Below are 23,942 nucleotides of genomic sequence, written 5' to 3' on the forward strand. Positions count from 1 at the left end.
TATAAACTGGTATAACCACTATGGAAAACAATATGTAGGTTCTTCAGGAAATTAAAACTAGAACTACCATGTGATCTAGCAATTCCACTTCTGGGTATACCCAAAGGAAGCAAAAGCCTGTTTGAAATGACTCCATAATGTATGATTCCAACCGTATGCCATTCTGAAACAGGGGGCAGAGGGATAAATAGGTGGTACACAGGAGAAACTTAGGGCAGTGAAACTACTCTGTATGATACTATAATGGTGGATATATGACATCATGCATTGGTCAAAACCCATAAAACTGTACTATATAAGTGAACCCTAATGTAAACTATGGACTTTAGTTAATAAATTGTAACAAAATCACCACACTAATTCAAGACATCAATGCCAAAATTATAGATTTTGGAACTATCTGATAAAGACTTCAAAGCAACTATTATAAAAATGTTCCAGCAAATAAAGGCAAACACTTTTGGAACAAATGGAAAGACAGGCCAATGCATCAAAGACATAGCATATACAAAGAAAAAATTAAATGACACTTTTGGAAATGAAAAATACAATGACCAAAAAAAAATTTTTTTAACTCATGATTGGGCTCAATATGATTATGGAGATGACACATGAAAGAGTCACTGAACTTTAGGATGGATCAATAAAAATGTATCCAACCTGAAAAACAGCAAAACCAGACAAGACGGTAGGGGGGAAAAATAAGAAAGCAAGAAAAAGAAAACTATAGACCAATATCCTCCCCTCATAATGTTGATGCAAAAGAAAAAAAAAAGAAATCAATGTCATCCACCATATTAAGAAACTAAAAAAGAAAAACCAAATGATCCTATCAATTGATGCAGAAAAAGTATTTGACAAAATTCGATACCCATTCAGGATAAAAACTCTCAGTATAGTAAGGAGAGCTTCCTCAATTTGAAAAAGAATACTACAAACAACCTATAGCTAACATTATACTAAGTGATGAGAGGCTGAATGCTTTCTCCCTTAAACTGGGAACAGTCAAGGACGTCCACTCTCACCATTCCTACTCAATAAAGTGCTGGAAGTCCTAGCCAGTGCAAGGAGTCAGGAAACAAATAAAAAGTACACAGATTCTAAAGGAAGAAACAGAGTGATCCCTACTTGCAGATGACAAGATTATCTATATAGAAAATTCCAAAGAATCTGAAAAAAATAAAATCCTAGGACTAATAAGTAAGTTTACCAAGACAATGGGACGTACAGTCAAGAAGCAAAAATCAACTGTATTTTTATATACTAATAATGTACAATTGGAAACCAAAATTACAAAAGCAATACCATTTTTAACAGCATCAAAAATTTAAAAAGAAAAAGAGAAAAACTTACATATATACCTAAAAAAGTACATGTATAGGACCAATATGACAAAAGGCAAAATGCTGATGAAAGAAATCAAAGACCTAAAGAAATGGAGAGAGATACTCTATTTGCGGATTGAAGACTCAACATTAAAAATGTCAATTCTCCAAAATTTTGTCTCTGACAAAAGAGAGGCAAAAATATTATTGAAAATAAACACACAATATACAACTTTGGCAGAAAGTGCAAAAAGAAAAACAGTAGGCTTCAAGGGGGAAGTGAACTTAAACACTATTTGAATACATAGAAACTCGAGATAGAATGCAGGTCATAAAAACAAAACAAGCAAGACAATATTGGTATTTATTTCCACCCTTGGGTTCCAAGACTATGACATACAAAAATTCTGATTTTTCTTTATATTTACTACTAATAAATCACCACGCACAATTTTTAAAATGAGTTCTTGTACAGTTGGGGAAGAAAGATCTTATTCTCTATAATGCTATTAAGTCCCCTCCAAATATAAATCATTTCTTATTATTTGCATATTCAACTTTGGAGCTTATTAATTATTGTAGCATAATCAGTTATCTTCAACTCTTTTAGTAATGGGATGTTTCTTGGCAGCCTGATACACAGAACAGATCAAAGCAGAAATGCTCAGGTTGAAACATGGGTGGAGTGACCACAGCCCTTACTCCTTTCACCTGTATACCTGGGTGCCATAAACACCAGTGTGAAGACCTACTGGTGACTGATTTGTCATTTCCTGACTGTTTATAATACCTCTAGTTATATTTGTAACATGTTCTTATTGAACACCTGCTAGATTTTCTTTCTTCTCTAAGAAAAACAAACAGTAGCATTCTGGTCATATTAAATTCTATGATTACATTTTCACTTGGCTTTATTAACCTTTTGCCATTACATAATGTCCTTGTTTAGTTCTCTTAATAATTTTTACTACGGAATATAAAACAAGTTAAAAAATGCTTATCTTACTCTTTGCTTACATGTGCATGAAAAAACTTGATCTTTTAGTGTCTTTATATTTTATTGTATTAGGTATTTCTCTTTTGGCAAGTGATTAAGGGGTTTTTGCCAATGACATTCTTTAATAGGGGATTTCGGACAGTTTTTATCTAATGTAGTAACTGGCAATTGTATTATAATACAACACTCTGTAAATTTATATTACTGTTATTCTTTTTTGCTCTCCTTCACCAATTACTTACTGGTTGTGGTACATATTACATATGTTATCTTATAATAGACTACCTTTCAATCCATTTATCTAGTTCTTAAACACTCTTCACGCTGATATACTCTAATTCAGATGTTTTCATTATTATTATTAACTAAACATTTCAAGCTTGCTTGAAGAGTTGATATGTACCAATATTTCTGTTTAACTCTTAACCCTATATTTCCTAACCACAGTTCTTTAATCTACTTTAGAAATGTGAATTGCATTATAAAATTATATTCATAAGTCCAGTTTTTACTAAACTTTTTACTTTGTGTTGTCAAATCTTTTTGTAATTCATTTATTTCTTGGAAGTCTTTTTCACTTATATACTTTCAAGTCTACTTTATCTTTGTGGTAATCTGTTATAAAATGATTTCAGATTTCCTAAGTCCTCAAATGTTTCCTTCTTTCTTAAGAGGCATTCAGTTTGGCCAGATAGTGTACTGGAATGATAGCCATATTTCTCTTAGCTATTATGAAGTTATTCTATTGTTAGTCTATGAATTAAGGGCTGAAGCAGTTCCTGAACTCCCTCCCTGAAATGATATTATACATTCTGCATTTCAAGTTTAAAAAGCCACTATGTAAGAACTTTGGCTCCACCCTCACTTTCTGAAACACTTTCTAATATTCATGCTGAAATTAGGTTTCAAATAAGGGAAATCTTTCTTATATCTTTCATTATGGTCTCTGTTTTGAAAGTCTTTACCTTTTCATGTAATGTTATTATCCAAAAATATACTACATAAAAAGATAACAGAACCATTACTTTTTCTTCTTGATGTTCTCTTCACATCATTTTTCTGTGCCTTAGATTTATTTTGCTTGCTCATTAATAGTATAGCTAATTATTTGCTCAGCTGGGTCAATTATTTCCTTAAAGCCTCTATCCATGTTTCAATATCTCTCACCATCTTTCAGGATCTCACAGATTTTCAGGGTCAGAAAGAACTTAAAAGTCCTTCCCCAAATAAAAACCTCTTATTTTTAAGACAGATTCCATAGTGCATTCCATTTACATTAAACTAGTTAATTTCAGAACATTCATACTTGGTCAAAAGCTTTCTGCTGAAGTAGAAATTCTGATATTATAGAAGTCTTACAATTTTTTTCTTCCCCTTTCCGTCACACAGCAACAATGGTATATTAGGTACGCAACTTTGTTTTGCTTTCTTTTCATTTGTCTTGAAGTGTACTGTGTGGAGATTTTTTAGTGGGTTTTACTACTTTTCCTTCTACCACCCTCTTAACACTTTATAAGACAGAAGGTTTACATAACTAATACTTCAGGCCCAAATGTAATACTCACATATGACACTGGAGATATATGTTAGAATTGTAACACATGATCTTTTAATAGAAACAAGATCAAGTATAATGAACAGCATTTTTCTTCACATTCTCCAGAAACTGAAATTAATAACTGTATATCACCATAAGCGCTCAATAACATGTATTCTAATGTAATATATTTTGTTCATTCTTTTCCTTGCTATGTATATACTCCCAAGAAAAAAGTATCATAGCATAAAAACTAGCTTTGCAATATCTAATAAATATCTCCATTAAAAACACTTAAAGATTTGCCTCTTCATGAAATGTTATAATTTTTTTCATAAAATCATCTATAGGTGCATAATAAATTACTATTTTGTAATAATATCTTGGCAAAACTGAATACTTTTTCAAAAACTATACTTCTGTTATATATAAAATATTTTGGTATCTGAACAAATTCTATAAAGAAACATATTCTTTATCAAGATTTCACTTACCCAAGTATTTATTTTTGTTTATTTTACTCTTAAAAGACCTAGTTTTCTAAATAGTGTATCTTTAAATCATTATACAGGACTTCACTGGTGGCGCAGGGGTTAAGAATCCGCCTGCCAGTGCAGGAGACATGGGTTCGAACCCTGGTCCGGGAAGATCCCACATGCCGCAGAGCAATTAAGCTCGTGCACCACAGCTACTGAGCCTGCACTCTAGAGCCCGTGAGCCACAACTACTGAACCTGCGTGCCACAACTACTGAAGCCCGCACATCTAGAGCCCATGCTCCGCAACAAAGAGAAGCCACTGCAATGAGAAGCCCGTGCACCGGAACAGAATAGGCCCCGCTCACCACGACTAGAGAAACCCCGTGCAGCAACGAAGACCCAATGCAGCCAAATAATTAATTAATTAATTAATTAAAAAATTATTATCCAATGAAAAGAGACATGGTCAAAAATAATTCAATATCTGTAAAAATATTTTTACATGATGCTTATTAAAATTGTATCATAGGGATTTAGAGGCTTCTTTTGAGCTTCCTGTTGGTTATTAGCCTTAAAACAAATGCATAAAATCCCTATAAACTAAACAAATTTACTCATTTTTTAAAAAGCAGAAAAACGTACCAAATCTTTATCATCAGTTTGTATACACTGTTGACTAGTCTCACTTTTTTTTCATAAAAATAGTTTGATCTAGGTATAGTACATTTTTTAGTGTATGTATTTTTTCTAGTTCTTAACATTAGATTTGCTATAAATATCAGATGATCTTTCAAAGATTTTGTGAACTTAATATTAAAACATATCACAGATGATCTACAGCTCACATTGTCAATCTGAATGAAAACGACACCATTATCAGCATCATCACTAACATATTTCTTACATTAGCTGCCAATACTATCAATTAGATATTTCACTGTTATTTTAGAAATGAGCATGTCACAAGCATGTCATTTGCCACTATTTTCTCTGGCTAGTAATAAATTCAAAGTGTTCTTTGACAAAGGACATCAATCAGGAGAGCAAAGAGACCTGAGTTCAAATGTAGATGGAGGCAATTATTAAAACTATAGCATAGAGACAAATTGCTTACCATTCCTAGGCCTCAATAACTCCCTTATCAAGCTGCTGAGAGGATTAAATGAAATAATGCATATAAAGCATTTAACACAGAGCATGGCACACAATAAGTAAAAGATTTTAGCAGCAGTTGATGATGATGATGATGATGATGATGATGATGATGATGATGATGGTGATGATTTCCTAAAAAAGATTTCAAGAACCATCCCTAGCAGTATGCCCCAGACACACATGACTCATCTGCTACACTTTACCGGAGATTCTTGCTTTCATTCCTTTTTACTGTTCTATGTCCTATGTTCATAGCCTCCATAGCGAGGCTTTGGTAACATTACCTCTAAGAACTTCATTAGGTAGCACTCAGAACACCTACAATGGACACTATGTCCTCCATGAGCCTCTTTCACACATGTTGTAGCTTCTGATTGCTCTTGCTTGATATAAATTTGCGGGAAGCTGCCTTTACTCCACACTAAGCATAGGAGAGAAAAATGGCCAGTGTCTCTGGGGAATAATTAACAAAAGACAGTTTGTTTCATCTTCATGATAAAATACAGCATCCCTATTAAAAGGCAAATTCATCATTCCCAAAAGTTAAATAGAATGACACTTTAAAAGTAATTCCAGCTGATTAAATTTAGGGTTCTGAAAAAAATTTTAATTCATGAATATACTCTGAATCTTTCATTTGATTTTAAAATGTATAAATGTTCATTTAACTTTGAGCCCTTGCCTCTCAGTGTTCTATTCTGAGCTAGTCAAACAAGTGGTAGCAGGCATGCTGGGCTCAATAATACTGCCTCTCATATTTAAATACTCTTTTTCACTTGGATTGCAAATTAAAGACAGTCTCCTGAACACTGACACATTTTCAATGATTGATTTTGCAAAACGTGTTGATTTTTCCTACACTGTTTTGCCTCTGTGTATGTCAACTTTGGCCTTCTTTTCTTGCTCCTTTGCAGTGCTGCTGTCTCTTTGAAGCCATTGTCTGTCTGATATGAAAAATGTACATTAAACCTCACGACTAATTACATAGATAGAAAATTCCTGATCTCAAATATAAAACACCCATGGCCAGAAACTATAACAAAAGCTTCTATGTACAAAACTCTTAATCAAACCTTTCATTCACTCGGATTAAAAGAAATTCCAATAATTTATTTTCTGTTAAAGTTGTCTTTATATCCTTTGAAAAGTGGATTTCTTATGCATGTTACATGCCTATAAGTCAATCCATTTAACATTAAACCCCATCTATTTCCTCCACAAAAGTTTATACTTGCTGTTAGGTCTACTTCAATTAAGTGCTACTCAGTAGAACTGTTTCATTCTAAACACAAAACTATTTAATCTTAATATAATGTCCTTTTCTTTTTTTTAACTCTCTCTGCACTAGGCATTAGCAAAGTAGACTTTCCCCAATAAATCCTATAATCTATGGATTAAGTACATGGCTTCTTGTATTTAAAAAACATACTTGGAAAGAGAATGAACAGAAACTTCTTTCCCCTCGAATTCCCCAAAGTATACAAAACAATGTCTCTAAATCTAAAAGGACAGTGCCTTACACACATGCTGCATGTTTATAGTATATAGAGAACAAAATTTCATCTCAGATAACCTAATTGTTGGGAAAATTATTTTTCCTGAACAGACTAGTTTTAGAGTTAATTTAACCAATCATTTTTTTTTAAGCTATTGTATGCAAGGCCTTGTCTAAGCACTCTGAGAGAATACCTGCAAGGAGTTTATAATCTAGTGTTGACGGACGGTAAACAGTATACAAATGGCAATTTCATATGAAACAAGATAAGCACTGAGAAAGAGCACACTACAGGAAGGAACAAAGAGAGAGTGAGAAAAGCTGTGGCTACTCCCCTGCTTGGCTCGTTAGCATGTTAGAATTTTCATAAGGCCTACCAGCCACCACTCGTTTCCACCAGCGATCCTAGCAACAGACTCTCCTAGCTCCCGGTCTACCGAATCTAGGTACCCTACTCGATTAGGCTGTTGCTTGCCTTTTTGTAAGACCAACTCTCTTCTGTCTCTAGTTGTTGTTCATCTCATGCGGTTAACCAAGTGCAGGAAATGCATCACATGCCACCACATGACTATTTTGGGAAATCCTGCAATGACTACCAATGTACCAACTGGCTAGTGCAACCCTGGGTATGAAATTTTAGTTGCTTGAAAATGGTGCTTCAGAATGGAAAGATGAAAGGAGGAGGAGAAGGGAAGTAGCCACACTCCTCTTCAGAAATGGCCACGATACCTAAGCAGAGCAAGTCAGAGTGAAGGTCTGCACATGAGCCAAAGCTTAGCATTTCATTGCCTTTGTTGGCTCACGTCACTTCTTTAATTAATGTCACTTTCTCTGGTTTAATATCAGAGCAAGTGACAAGAGTGCTTCTGGATGAATTGTGTTTTCTGAGGACTGTATGGCATACTCTCCCGCAGTCTGACAGAGGGACGTGCCAGTTTTACTTGGCAGTTACAATGCACCAGCTTTAGTTTTAGTAGTTTAATTTGTGGCAGTTATATGTTTTGAATACGTTGAAGTATTCACAATGGTCTCATGGAATCTGCTCCGTAGATGAAGTTTACACAGTGGAAAAGAAAAAGCAATGGCTATAAGGTGATTATGAAAAAGCTTCTCTTGGCCACAGCTGGTCTTACAGGCATTCTTGTAAATTTAAGAGCATTTAGGGGATATGATTAAAGTGATCACAAGGAATGATGCCCTTTTTTTTTTTTTTTTTTGCCCAGTTCTGTAGCTGGTGTGAGACGATCATAAGGAATATGATATTTAGAACTCAATTTTATGCAAAATCCATTATTCAAGAAGTGAAGTTTATATACATGATAGACATGCAATGAAATAAATGTTAGAATAGGAAGCTTTGTTACTTATGCATTAAGTTGGTTCTAACATTTTGGTAAACTAACTTTTTATTGATATAAAATTCAGAAGAATTTCTGCATTGAGGAGAAGGGACTAAACTTTTTCCCTTGGTTTGTTAAAGACCTGTCTGTTTCAGGCTGAAGTAATCTGAAGGTTTTTTATTTAGTTTTTCCTTCATCTCCTTTATACCCTTTTGCGAAGCCTCATCAGCTCATGGTGAGAGCTGCCACCAAGGAGTTCCAAACTTTACCTGCCCTTTCTAAATTTAGGGTCCTTTACTGCAGCAGGTTGAAGATCTGGCTTTGAATGCACCTGGCTCTGCTGGAGAACAGAAATATTCATCTCCACTGAATGCATGCTGCTTAAGTGCTGGAGGCACTTGCGGGAGATTAACTCTCATTGGACACTTCAATACAATACTTTCTCTTCCCCACATGAAGTAGTAATTCTCAGTCACCAAAGACAGAATTTTGCCTGACAGCCACAGGAGCTCCTGTTTGACTTTCGAAATTAATCAACCTCGGAGCTGGAGGAGAAATGGCATGTCCTTTAACCTTAAGCACAAAAAGCTCTCAACAGACTGTAGTTTTTATATCCCTGGATGGGAGTTTGGGCCCCTGATACTTAAACTTGATGCACATACTGGGTTTCTGGCATGCTTTTGCCCATACCCATCTGCTAGGCTGGCACTGCGCCCATTCAGAAGGTGTGATGCCAGTTTCAATAGGGCATAGGTGCCAATCAAAGATGGGTTTGGAGGGGCAGCATGCAGAACTCAGCAAAAGTCAGCTCTTCTGCCAGAAGATCCTCCTGTTATCATATAATGCCAATGAAGGGCCACATGCTTCATTGCCTGAGATCACATTGCATCTGTAGATGTTTCTGGCCTTCAGTGGATGTCTTTCTACGGAACCTTTTTCCTCAAGTATTACTTGATTGGAGATGTTAAAGAAAAGTCTACCTGACTAAATGAAGTCCACCTCCTTAAAAGAAACAATGGAAATCTTCAACAATTTTCTTGAAATAATTGCTGAGTTTTGTGTCTTTCCTCCTAAAATACCCTTTCACATAGAAGACTGCATAGCGTACTCATCTCACATAATGGAGTTAGAAGGGACAAACTTTCCGAAGGAGCACTAACTGCAAAACTGCGTAAGCAGTGTAAGATCCATAAACACTTTGAATCATTGTTAAATGTGGATGGTGGACAAATTTTCATCATCCAAATAGCTAATTTCTAGTGAATTCTCCCATTTAGAGCTTTAGAGTTTCTTAATTTTCTTTTCATTTATTTTATATTCCTGTTTCGTAGAAGAAGGACCATACTTCCTACTCTTCTTCCATATCTAAAGAAAAAAAGAAACCCTAAAACACTTCAGAAGCAAAAGTCTATCCTTATTTCATAAGGAAGCCAGAAGCTCCCGAAAGCTGAGAGTTTTTTTATTGTGTGGCAATAGAGGTGAACTCATTGCATGAAGAAGACATTTCCCTAGAGCAAACAGGTTTCAAATTTAAAAACCTTGACCACTGTAAACAGTTATAAGATAGTAACAGGTGCAGTGGAAGAGACATAATATATAAATCATTGAAGAACAGAGCAGTTTGTAAATCTTCCCTTAAGGCAAAAGAGTTTGGGAGTACAAATGTTGAAAATGAAGACCCACAATATAAAATATGTTAAAAAGAAGATCAGACACTTACAAAAATGAAAGAGATAAGAAAAGGCTAAGTAAGCCTTAGAAGAACACTCTCTTTTTATACAAAGAATCCAAACTTTTGCAGATACTTAGATTTCTTAACTGATAAGTAAATGAACACTCTTTTAAAACTCAAAATTAATAGCCGATGGACAGCACATACAAAATTAAAATACAACTTCTAGGGACTTTAAATATTCTTGTGAAAAGTACATCAAGTTTATGAAACTCACAAAATCCCAAGTGATCTCTTCCTCTGTTGAGATTATATCACCTATTACCTCTTACACCTTTATCTGAGAACTAATTTATCTTATATACTATAGTTTCTAGTACAAGTTATCCTTATTTCATATTTATTTCCTTCTTCTTTTCACCCGCACAGTATCATCTGCAAAATTTCCTAGTAACAATTGTGGTTCCTAGTAAGCACTGTGTCAGATAAGACTAACTGCTTATCTCAAAGCCTTCTCTATAAAACACTGCCAAAATAACATTTAACACAGCAATATATAATGAAGCAATATATGTTTCAGTAACTCCATTTTGTTGCTAGCATATCATTAGGCTCTTCTGAACACTACTCTGCATACCTTAAAAATCAATCCATTCCAGCTTACTAGAAAGTACAATAAGTAAAAACCATACATGTATAAATAATCTTTTCTATTTCTTCATAAATAGAAGTCTGTTTCTTCATCAGTAAAATACGTGAGTTAAACTTTGATAATTTCTAAAACTCCTAGTCATCCTATCCTCTTCCCCCTGACCTACCACCCCCCCCAAAAAAAGATTTCTTCTGTTTCTAAAGAGCAAGATTGAGCTGATCTGAGAGGATTACCCAAAAAATGCATGGCAGTCACTTGAAGTCTAAACATTTATCCATGAATAAATGATTGATCTTAATGCTTCAAGAGAGCTAATTTTAGTTATAATAACATATTATTTAGAAAAGATAATGCTATTGATTTATTGTCAATAAAGCATATATAGATTTTTTTAGATGACATCGTGAGAGTTAATTTGTCTCAGTTTTTCTTGTGACTAAGAGTACATCTCTAAGATTATAGGCTGGAGTTAAGGGTAACATCTATTATTATGGAAGAGAATAAAGCAACTGGCTTGTGTGGATTAAGCAGCCCAATCTACCTCCATCTCTCAGGCAAATAACTGTTGAACATCTAGACTGTGCTTGATATTCCAAAGATGCTAAATTGTCATGGTTATGGTCAAATTCAAAAAACTAAAACTTACTTAAACAGATAAATCACTTCTATTTGTACTCATATAAGAAGACTTCATGAGTACATGAAGAATTTGGCTGAAGTTTATTACCTGTAATTCTGTTTTTCTAGATTTTTGACTAATTTCTGAAACACGGTATCTTTCATATCTGAAACATAAGATACAGCTTAAATGAGAACTTTTTACTATGTCATCATGGCTATTACTGTAAATTTTAGTGGGAAAAATAGATACAGGTTGGTAAGTAAAATGTCATTCCACTGATTCTCTTATGTTCTTAGTTTTACCACATTTAGTAGTTAAATCCATCACAGTCCATGGCAGGACAAATGGAAAAACCCTCCAGTAGATGTCTTTGTCACCAACCTAATCTCCTGCGGCACCAGACACTGAATTTAGAGTTCAACTATCACTGAGAATGGGAAATTCTAAATAAATAAATAAATTAGATTGAATTGCTTATCGAGTTCCAAGTTCTTTAAAAACCTTATCTTATTTAATCATCACTATTATTATTACCCCTATCATACAGAATAGAAACAAAGACTCATGAACAGGTGAAAGTCACTCAAGTTTGCAAAAGGCTTAGTCAGGTCAGAATTCAACCCAAATTTGCCTAACACCAAAACCCATGCTTTTATTTGTGCAATTCTCCCTTAGTTTGCTTGGTTCTATGTTAAGCCTAGCACTAAAGTAGAATTCAAACTCTTAGTTCTCTCTCCTGAAGTTTTAGAAATTTTTTTCACTTATTTGATCCCAAAATAACAGCAATTTTTTCCACCCCCTAAACCAGCTTCCATTCTCCCTTTTCCCCTCCTCTCTTTTCGTATACAAAGAAGGAACTTTGTCTTGTATTTAGATTTTTCTTTTCCCTATTATTACTGTTTCTATTAATGCTACAGGCACATTATTTCTCCAAGTCAAGAGTAAATACAAAATATTTCTGCCCCTTCCCCTTTTCTTCTTGCTGACTACTGAGGCCTCGGATATTGATCTCAAAGCTCAAGGACAGCTGTACACACACAATGAGGTAGACACAGCGGTTAGCTTCTTCTCAGTCTTTGGTAACAAATGCTGATGAAGTGTCTGCTGAAAGAGTATTATCTGGCAAATATGATGCTTAAAAAGAATGTAGCTGGACACAAAGGTATTAAGGAAACCTGAATTTACCTACTTCTTCATTTATATACAGGAAGTGATGAGAACCATGGTAAAATGCAAAAACATGATATAATTTCATATGGATTTGCTTAGCTTTGAAAATAAGTAAAAGCTAATTTTAATGAAGTTGTTGCTGATGGCATCTCACTGAAGAGCTGATTTTATGATTTATGAATGCCACTTTTGATAGAACAATAACAACACTTGGAACACACAGTTTTATTATATATTCTGAAGTATGGAGACTTTTCCTCAAAACAGCTAAACATTTCTTTAAAGTCCTTCCCCCAACGTGTGCACTTGCTTATATTTCCAGGATCCAGGTTCTGAAATTCAGATAGTAGAGGGTATTTCATAACATATGAAACCTTGAAAATTGTTGCAAAATAAATCTCACTGAGAAAAAAATAAATAAAAAAATATGTGCAGTACTTGGACTGAAAGAAGCAAAGATTTTTCTGTATCTAAATAGGGACAAATAAATCACATGCCTAAGCAAATAAATTCCTTTTTCACAACAGGAACCACACAAGTAGTGAGTATGTATACACATATATGTACACATACATATATGTATATGTGTATAGACATATAATTTAACTTTAAACACGCACTTAAATTTAAATACATATTAACACATATAATCCGTACATCTAAAAAAGAGAAAAGAAAGAAGACCATCACAATCAATGCTTTTCTGTAGTTCTTTGAAATTACTCAAATAATTCAAACATTAGAAAACTGAAAGTGTAACTAAGCTGTACAATCCAAGGCTATAGCTCAGCCACATCAGAAATAATTTATTCAACTCCATTTCTCTGACCTTGAATCAAGACAATGTACTAGAGATCCTTACTCTCTGCCATACGAGAGAATTCACTAATTCAGAGTCTCAACCAACACTTATTCTACAAAGAATTCTATTCTCTGTAGATCCCAAGTACTCTCAGGGTCTTTATCTGCACCATCCAACGTGGTAGCCACTACCTATACGTAGCTATTGAGTCCCTGAAATATGACTAGGCACATCCTGGATTTTAAAGACTTTAACTATAAAAGTGAAATATTTCCTTTTTTTAATATTGATAACATACTGGAATTACAATACTTTAGATATATTGTATTTAATAATACATATTATTTAATTAAATTTCACTTGTTTCTTTTTACTTTTTTTTTAATGTGGCTCCTAGAAAATTTTACTTTACATACATGGATTGTATTACATTTCTATTGAACAGTGCTGTCTATGTCACTCAATCTAGTACTTAGAATCATAGCATTTTTCAAGCAAGTTCAAATCCTTTAAATGGGGAAGCTGTTCTTTACTTAACCCATACAATATTTTTGTGTTGGTCTTATCTTTCCAACTAGATTAGACACTCAGGTGATTAATAAGTTACTTACTGACTGAATTTCATCCATTTGTTCAAAACTACAATCTTAATTTTATCAGAAGAGGAGCTTTATCCTTCATGATCCATGAAACATGTTTGTGTGAGAAGGGTGGCAGAATATGCCACCCTAAAATATGCCTCTTTGGCATAAGGATTATTTTGAACTAAAGGCACTTGAAAAATAGCAAATGTAGGGAGAGGCTTCCTCTGAACTCCCTTTATTTGCCTAAAGACAGAGTCTCCAAAAAAAAAAAAAACTCCACTGTTTTAAATTCCCTCCAGGAGCGCTTCATTAACCAGGAAAGACTGACTCATCACAGAAGAGATGAGAAGTTGACATCACTCCCAAACTTTCTTATAAACTATCATAGCCCCCATCTACTCTTCTAAGGGCTACTAATCTTTCCTAAAAATCATTTACTGTTCCTTAAGTGGCCTGTATCCCATCTCCCCTTCCCTTATTAAGACAGTATGTAAGCTCTCAAATCTCACCGTGTTTTAGGGTATTTATTCACTTTTTTTTCCTGATATTACTGTGCACGTAACATTAAAAAGATTAATAAATTTGTATACCTTTTCTCCTGTTAATCTGCCTGTTGTCAGTTTATTTCATAAACCCAGGTATCAAACTTAAGAAGGTAGAGGGAAAGTCCTTCCTTCCCTACACTTTGAAATGTTTAATGTTCTTAAATTCCTTACAGACACAGATATAATGAGTGAATATATTTAGAAGAACTGCTCCTTGAGGACATATTTTTAATCACTAATATTTATCTTATTTTATTCATTAAATCTCATCTTGCAACGGATATTTCTTGATCATTAAACTACAGATACAAGGTAGCCCTGAATAATCCTTTTAAAGTCAGTGTAATTTTTAAATTTTTAAATGTAGTGTAAAAGTATACTCAACTCAGGTTCCTTACCTGTACCAAAGAACACAAAAACTAAATGAGTGTCTATTTTCTTAATTATCCCAATATGGGGGCTTCCCTGGCAGCACAGTGGTTAAGAATCTGCCTGCCAATGCAGGGGACACGGGTTCAAGCCCTGGTCTGGGAAGATCCCACATGCCGCAGCGGAACTAAGCCCATGCCCCACAACTACTGAGCCTGCGCTCTAGAGCCCGTGAGCCACAACTACTGAGCCCGAGTGCCACAACTACTGAAGCCCGCGCTCCTAGAGCCCATGCTCCACAACAAGAGAAGCCACAGCAATGAGAACCCTGCACACCGCAATGAAGAGTGGCCCCCCTTCGCCACAACTAGAGAAAGCCCGCGCACAGCAACAAAGACCCAATGCAACCAAAAATAAAAAATAGTAAATAAAATAAATTAATTAAAAAAAAACAATTATCCCAAGATGGCATGTAACTAGTACCATTCTAGATGTACAAGATGTACAATGAAGTTAATTCATTCCATGCAATAGATGCCTTGAGGTATGAAGGCCCAGTTCTCCAGTGAGGCCTAGTTAAGAAAGGACCAGAACCTGTACTACTTAAATATTAATGATTAAGATTCACAAATGGAAAGTGTTTGTATTCATACAGTTGCATTCTCTGAGCTGTAAAAAGCAATGTTTCCAGGAAAACACTCTCAAAAAAGAACATTAACATTTTGCCTGGCAGACTGTGTAATTATGCTCTGAAAAGACTTCTAAGAGTCATTCAGAAAAACATGGACAACAAGGACTGGGGTCAATCATGTCTTGAACGCAGACATTCTACTAAACATGATCTTCATACTACTTAGAAAAGTACATTTATGGATTATATCTTATTTCAAAGTTTCAATTTTCAAAATATTATTAAGAAATCACAGTTATAGTCACGTATATAAGAATATTTGGTGAGGGCTTCCCTGGTGGCGCAGTGGTTGAGAATCTGCCTGCCAATGCAGGGGACACGGTTTCGAGCCCTGGTCTGGGAAGATCCCACATGCCGCGGAGCAGCTGGGCCCGTGAGCCACAATTACTGAGCCTGTGCGTCTGGAGCCTGTGCTCCGCAACAAGAGAGGCCGCGACAGTGAGAGGCGCGCGCACCGCGATGAAGAGTGGCCCCCGCTTGCCACAGCTAGAGAAAGCCCTCGCACAGACACGAAGACCCAACACAGCCAAAAATAAATAAATAAATAAATTTTAAAAAATAATAATAATCTGGAAAAAAAAAAAGAATATTTGGTGATTTATACTTTACCTATATATATCAAACCAAATCCTCCAGAGCCAATCATCTTGCCCAGCACCCACTGTTTTCCTTCCATATCATCCAGGACCTTGCCTTCTGGAAGTGGAACAGGAAGTCTGTATTTCTCTTTTCTTCTTGGTGGCATCACTTCTGTTGGCAGAAGGGGTGAGATAGTGATTAAAAATAAAAACAACAACAAAGAAAACTCCAGTTAAAATACGTTTCTCAAAATGTCTTCCATGGGGCACTTTCCCAGGTTCCCAGAAATTCGGATTCTGAAGTCAACTGGGTTTAGGAAAGCCCACACATTTTATTCAAATTGGAGATTCACCAACATTACAATATTGAAATCTAAGAGGCACTGATGTTAAAAAACAAACCTGCTGAACCGCACTTAACATTTCCGAAATTCAGTTAGGCAGTCAAAATACCTATTAACAGTGCAGAATACACCTTAAGAAATGAGTTCACAATATCCAATGACAAAGAGAAAATAAATTTCATCTATATGAAAATACTCCTTTCATTGAGAATGCTAAGTGTCAAAGATGAGAAGCTCTTCAGTCACTAGGGAAGAAAATACAGCTTTTGACTGGGAAAACATGGACGACGGCAATGTACATCATTACCAAGCCCAGCAACTGACACAGACTAGGTACTCAGTAAATATCTGTTAAATGAGCAAAGCACTGTGTTTTCATGGATGTATAACTAAGCAGAGCACTAGGCCACTGTGCAGTTTTAGGGCTGGCACACTACTCTTTCAGCTTCTTTCTGTTCCTCTATATCCTGTCCCTTCCCCACCCTCACCAAAGTGAAAACTGCCCTGTCTTAGAGATTAATACAGTACTGCCAACCACAAAAGTATGGACTCCACAGTATAGCCATATAACTTTACCCAATTAATTATAATTGTACACAGGTTAGAGAATTTCACCAGATTTTTGAGTCGGAAGAGAAAATTTCTTCGGGGAAAACACACACACAGCATATAGGCCTGAAACTAACTGTGAAAGTAACTGCAATCCTCTAAGTATTTCCAAAGAATTTTTTAAAACTGGTGAGTACTTTTGAAATGAAAGTAAAGTTTTCATTGTATACGCTATCCATCTTCGGAATGAGAAGGTTTCTGTTCCTTTTAGTAGGTTTTCCCTGCTTCACTTACTTTAATCAACGCCCTCTCTTTTACTCAGCAGCAACACCACAGGTAGAGCAAAGGAACACAGCAGAAATCTTTAACAATATTCACCTGTCCTCCTCCTAACGCGAACACAAGGGAAGCCAGGAACTTAAATGAACGATGTCCAAAACAGGAAAAGTTTTCACCAGTACTTTATATATACTGACCAGTACTTTATATACTGGGGCCCAACATTTATTTGCTGATTTAAAAACCTAAAGTCTACAGAGAACAACTTTTCAGCAGGGCATAAATTCTCAATCAGTATAGAGAAGACAAACCTAGTTTGGGGGCAACTCTGTGGCATCAGAACTTGAGACCTGAAAGGTGACTGACTATACAATGCGCATTCTGGGCATGGATGCGGAGTTCAAGTTCACAGGAGGAAGCGCCAGCCTCCTCTCAAGGCCAGTCCCCGACACGGACGTCCCTGCTGCTTTGGGGTCCCCTCCCAGGGCTGCGATGAAAAGTGCTCAACACGAGTTTCCGGGGACAAACCGCTACCCAGAGTCCTGAACCCGAGCCAAGACTGGGCTTGGGGCGGCCATGGCGGAGGACCGTGAGAGCGGAGGCAGGGGCGGGGCAGCGGCGGGGCAGCGCGGCCCACCGCCCGCCTGTCCCCGCTCGCCAGCCCAGGACACCCCCACGCCCGGCCGGCCCAAACCACCCGAAGCTCGCCAGCGTCTGGAGACTCACTTTCCGACTCAAGCTCCCTTTAGACCGACGAAAAGAGAAACCCAATCTCCTTCCCCGCCTCACTCCTCCGCCCCGCCCTCTGGGCGAACGGGAGTTGAAGGGACGCCAGGTTCACGCACTGAGTTAGAAAAAAGCCAAGACCAACCGCGAAAGCAGGGACCGCTGCCCGTCCGGGGCTGGGGCGCGGCCCGGAGGCCCCGGCGTCTCTCTCTCCGACCGCAGCTCCTCCCCGGGCTGGGGCGCCACGCAGGCCGGGCAGGCGGAGCGCGGGGCGCGGGGCGCGGAAGTGTGGGGTCCCGACGCGACCTCCAGGACCCGGGGAAGAGAGAAGGTTAACCAGGCCCTCCGCGTCCCCGCCGCCAGACCGCGCGACGTCTCCCGCCAGCTTCGCAGGGCCGGGCGGGGCCGCGGGCCTCCAATCCCGCGGGGAGGCGGGCCCGGAGCCGGCGCGGCCCGCGGAAGGGGCCAAACTAACTTCTTGCACCTGCGCCCGCGGCGCAGCGCGCGCTCGACACGGCTCGATCTGGGCGTAGACTCCGGCCCGGGGCCCACGGAGCCTCGCCTGGGCCGCGGCCAGCGTTCTCCTTCAGGCGGCCTGTCAGCGCTCGGAGACGCAGAGACAAAGAGGCGGCGGCGGGTCTACACCATCAGATCAGTTTGGTGTGCATTTGTGTAGAAGGAATTTCAGGTCTCTTGTACCATGATCTCGGTACCTAGAGTTTCCAAGTCAATGGGCCGGTCCTTACTGAGCATTTACCCGGGCAGCCGGTCACACTGGCCAGGCTTCTAGAGCAAGAAGCCTGTTGTGAGCAGGAAGGCCTATAACACAGCGTTTAAGTTCTCAGAGGCATATTGGCTCAAGATCCATTTACTAGTTGGATAATCTTGACTAAACGTAATTACTTTACAAAACTTTCCTTTTTTTTTTTGGTCTGTGAAATGGAAATAACCCTAGTTATTCAGGTTAAGAAGGTTTGTTAAAGAAAAAATTATTCCGACCTTTCTTAAAATGGTAAGGAAGACTATTCAAAACTCTTGAAATAGGAGAAAGAGCTATGCTAAATTCCAAATACAGCAAAGAAAAGCGGGAATTTATAGCCGAGGACCTGGGTGGGGGTCAGTGGATGGAAAATTACTAAGAGGAAATATCAGGGGTGAGGAGAGGATTCTGGTTAGATGGTGCTAACAGAATTCTTGCTGAAGACGGGCCAAGGTGATCAGACATCACCTGGGGGGTGGTGGAGGTTGAGGAACTGGATTAGATATGGGGAATGGAGAGATTCTGGCTAAACTTAGCAGGATGTTTGCTAAAATTGGACAGTATAGAGAGAACATGGAAGTCCAAAAGTCAAGGCCTATTTGAGGAAGAGTTCAGGGGAACCTAAGTAGAGTTTGGTCAAGGAGCCTAAGTAGAGTTTGTCAGGTTATTGGTTATAAGACTATGATGATAATTAAGTGAAAGAAATAAGTAGTTTTCTAACATATAATAAGGACTCATAGTTAGCTTATAATATTTTAGGTTAGGCAAAACAAATGCTCAGAAAGCAATTCTTAAACAATACATCAACATCTTATGTGGGAAGTCAATAATTGCTTGGGATGCAAATACTGGAAGTCAAAATCCTTCAATGACTTTGATGGAATAGGGTTTTAAGACTTCCTACATCTATCAAACTGTCACCAGATGAAAGGTGGCATGAGAAGACACTTTTTAAAAATCTCTCATGTGGATAAAAGAGCATTTTTAAAGAAACTCAATAGTCTATACATAGGATAATCATGCCCCTTAAGATAGTCACTCACTAATATAACAACATCCATTCTTATTTCTATAAGATATATATGTAACAGATGCTGGCATTTGCCTGTCCAAACGTTTATATGGCCATTAAATCTCCCATTCCAAATTTGTTCAGGTTCCTACCCACTCCCCAGGTTACTATCTTTGGGAAGATGCAACAACAGCACCAGGCACAACAGATTACTCTTAAGGGGTAATACATAGCTCCTCTGTTTCATACCTATATATACCTAGTATGTTAGTATCATAGCCCTTTTCCACTGCTATAATAGAATACCACAGACCAGGTGGTTTATAAACAACAGAGATGTATTCCCCACAGTCCTGAGTCTGGCCAAGTTCATGACTCAGTCACATCCCAAAGTCCCCTGCCTCCAAATACCATCACCTTGGGGATTACCTTTCAACATACAAATTTTAGGAGGACACAAACATTTAGTTCATAGCAGTTCGTAAATCCTGTTAGCTCAGCCTTCAAAATATATCCAGAATCCATCATTTCCTACCACTCCTACTTCTATCTTTCTGGTCCAAACCACCATGTCTTTCCTGGATACTGGTAGTACCATCCTAAAAGCTATCCTATTTCTCACCCTTCTACCCCTTCAGTATATTCACAACAAACAGCCTCATGATCTTTCTAAAAGCTTAGATCATTCCTCTGCTCAAAACTCTTCAGTGACATTCTAATTCACTCATTGTCAGCCAGTCCTCACTATGACCTAAAACAGTGTTTTTCAACCTTGGTACTATTGACATTTGGGCCAGATAATTCCTTGTTGACAAAGGGGAGGATAGTCAAAAGTGGATTCTCCTGTGCATTATAGGTTATTTATCAACACCCTGGGCCTCTGTAGTACTACAGGTTGTGACAACCAAAAATGTCCCCCAGACATTACCAAAATTTGTAAATTTTGCCAAAATTGCTGCTGGTTGAGAATGACTTACCTACAATGATCTACATGTTTCTGTACCTCCCCCATTTCCTGTTACTTTCTGCAACCACTGTGGCCTCCCTGCTGTTCTCAGGACTATTGCACTTTTCATTCTGTCTGGACCACTCTTCAATCTGATATCTGTATGGCCCACTTTATCACCTTCTTCAGGTCTCCTGAAGTCAACTTCAAAACTTCTGCAAAAGTCAACTCCGTGAGCCCTTTCCTAATCTATCTAAAATTTCAACCTACCCACAACACTTCATAATCCCTTTTCCTTTTTCCCTCCCAGTGCTTAATACTGTACAACAACATATTATACCGGTTACTTATTTATTTTGAAAATAGACGAATAGTATTCTTCAGTAAATTGTATGCTCCATAAAAGCAGGCAACAATTTTTACTCTTCTCATCACTACTGTACTCCTAGCCCCTAGAATGCATATAGAAAACATGCCACTTTCTTGTTAAAAGAATAAATGAACAATGGTGGTCCCATTCCCCTTTCCACTGATTGATTTAGACAGGAAGCATGTATGAAGTGTAGGTAATAAGAGATGAATAAAAGTTTCCTGTACACTTCTATGAAGAGATGGTCTCTCCTGCATGTCATGCCGAATGTGATACCTGGAATTTTTGCAGTCATCTGTGACCCTGGGTATAGAACAAAGTACAAATCTAACACACTAGAAATTGCAGAACATTCAACAAATGAGGTTAGAACACTTAGAACATCTATCTGTCATCTATCTATCTATCACATCTATTATAGAAAGAAAGAAAAAGGAAAGAGAGGAAAAAAGAAAATAACCTCAACCCTTAATTTATACCCCACATAAAAATTAACTTGAAATTGATCATAAACCTAAATCTAAATACAAGAGTTAAAACTATAAAACTTTTGGAAGAAAACCTGGGAGAAAGATTTTATGATCTTGGATTTGGTAAATCTTTGTAATCTTTGAATTTGTGTGATTAGACTGTACCCAGGGGGGGAAAAAAGCTGAAAACCTAAATGAAGAAACTGATAAATTAACTTAATAAAAATTAAAAATTTTGCTCTTCACAAAGCACTAAGATACCCAGTTTTAGTAAGTATGTGGAGTAACTGGAACTCTCTTACACTGGTAGTAGGGATCCAAAATAGTACAGCTATTTTGGAAAACAGTTTGTCAGTTTTTTTGTAATGTTAAACATATAATTAGCGTATGACCCAGCATTCATGTTCCTAAGTATTTACCCAAGAGAAATGTAAACCTCTATCTACACAACGACTTGTATGTGAGCGTTTATAACAACTTCCTATGTAATAGTCAACAACTGGAAACAACTCAAATTCCCATCAACTAGTGAATGGGTATACAAATTGTGGTATGCAATATATCTCCTACACAATGGACTATCACTCATCAATAAAAAGGAACAAACTATTGATATAAGCAACAACCTGGATGGATCTCAAAAACATGATGCTTTGTGAAGGAGAGAAGATGCAAAAGAGTACATACTGTATAATTCCATTGAAATTGGCAGGGCCTAGGTTGGGGGGATGGGATTGACTGCAAAGGGGCTAACGGAACTTTTTGGAATGATAGAGGTGTTTAATTTCTTGATTGTGGTAGTGATTATATGATTATACATTTGTCAAAATTCATTTAATTGTACACTTAAAATTCATGAATTTTTTTTGTAAGTTATGCTTCAATAAAACTGACTTAAAAGAATGACTGAAGAGAAAGATAGGAAGAACCTGAGTCCTTGAGACCATTATTACTCATTCAGCTAACCTTGAAGCCACCATACCTTTCATATTCATGCATGAGGTATCAATTACCCTGGTTGTTTAAGCCACTTAGCATTGGTTTTTATGTTTCTCATAGCCAAAATCTTCCTAACAGATAAAATAGAGTTTCAGGCGCTAATGAAATTAAAATGTTAATAAATTTTTACTAAATAAAAATGAGAACAGAAGTGCAGGTAAACCTGTATTGAGAAGATGAGGGGTTTTTTAAGTGTTGGAATTTAATGCAGAATTTTATAATTCCGAGCATATTGCTGTGTGTATGTTTCAAGATGAAAACTGACAGAATATAGAAATACAAATTTTGGAACTAGTGAAAGAACATCTTCTGAATGAACATGATGAGAAACAAGAAAGAAAAAAGAATCTAGGCATGAAAGCACTGAAGTATGAGTCATCAGAAGAAAAAAAATAGGAAAACAAGGTTTTCAGACAACGCTATTTTGATAGATCTCACAGACTATCAATGATTCACCACAAACACACACAAACAAAAGGACTTTCTTGGAGGGGTTCCAACTTGTAGGTATGGCATGGGTTCTGCTTTTCAAAGAACCAGGTGCTGTAGAAATGCTTACACTGGTTCAAAGAAAGAAGAAAAACCTAACCATTTAGAGAACTTGCTTTACAAGGCCAAGATCATTTCAAATCAATTAAAGTGTTAAAGATGTTGCATAGACAAAACATTTAGAAAAATCCAATCTTTGTTATTTAATGTGAGAAAAGGAGATCAATTCACTGGAAACATTTTGCCTGCCAAAGAAGCTAGTTTTGTTTTATAAAAATCAGGAGGCCATTTGCACTCATAAATGCGCAGTCCCTGGAGAGCTAAGCAGTTACTGACACAGAAATTTTGAAAATAATATTATTCAGATAAATGGAATCTCAAAGCTATCAGATAAATAATCAGACCAAATAGCTATGTTCTTTGCATTCTTCACATACAAGACCATTACAAACTGTGAACTTGTTTGTCCAAAAGACATAATTCTTTTTTTTTTTTTTTTTTTTTTAATTAATTTATTTTTGGCTGTGTTGGGTCTTCGCCTCTGTGCGAGGGCTTTCTCCAGCTGCGGCAAGCGGGCGCCACTCTTCATCGCGGTGCGCGGGCTTCTCACTGTCGCGGCCTCTCTTGTTGGGGAGCACAGGCTCCAGACGCGCAGGCTCAGTAGTTGTGGCTCACGGGCCTAGTTGCTCTGCGGCATGTGGGATCTTCCCAGACCAGGGCTCGAACCCGTGTCCCCTGCATTGGCAGGCAGATTCTCAACCACTGAGCCACCAGGGAAACCCCCAAAAGACATAATTCTTGATTGTCCATATAAATGAAAGACAATGATACAAAAAAATTTCTTTGTCATTTGTCAATATGTCAACGACTCCATAAAATATTTTCCAAAGATATTATTCAGTAGAGCCCCGCTGCTAAACAATTGGAAGTAAATATGTATTGAATTATCTCTCAAACAATTGAATGTGGTAAAACCTAAAATTGGT

The 23,942-nt window shown here is 37.2% G+C and overlaps 1 protein-coding gene across 3 annotated transcripts in view; it reads right to left on the bottom strand.

Moving 5' to 3' along the window:
• VRK2 (VRK serine/threonine kinase 2) overlaps positions 1 to 18,380 on the bottom strand; it is a 90,008-nt gene extending 71,628 nt beyond the window's left edge. Inside the window, exons 1-2 of one of the 3 annotated variants that reach the window (XM_082358239.1) lie at positions 18,056 to 18,380; positions 16,044 to 16,184 (exon numbers count right to left, since the gene is read on the bottom strand). In XM_082358239.1, coding sequence (XP_082214365.1) covers positions 16,044 to 16,179 — 136 coding nt within the window. In that variant the 5' untranslated portion in view covers positions 16,180 to 16,184; positions 18,056 to 18,380. Of the gene's footprint in view, positions 1 to 16,043; positions 16,185 to 17,910; positions 18,036 to 18,055 lie in introns of those variants that run through there. The other 2 variants (XM_082358237.1, XM_082358238.1) reach the window with 2 other exon arrangements.
• Positions 18,381 to 23,942: the final 5,562 nt, after the last annotated feature.

Source organism: Balaenoptera borealis (genome assembly GCF_965194805.1).
Source record: "Balaenoptera borealis genome assembly, chromosome: 15".
NCBI lineage: Eukaryota > Metazoa > Chordata > Mammalia > Artiodactyla > Balaenopteridae > Balaenoptera > Balaenoptera borealis.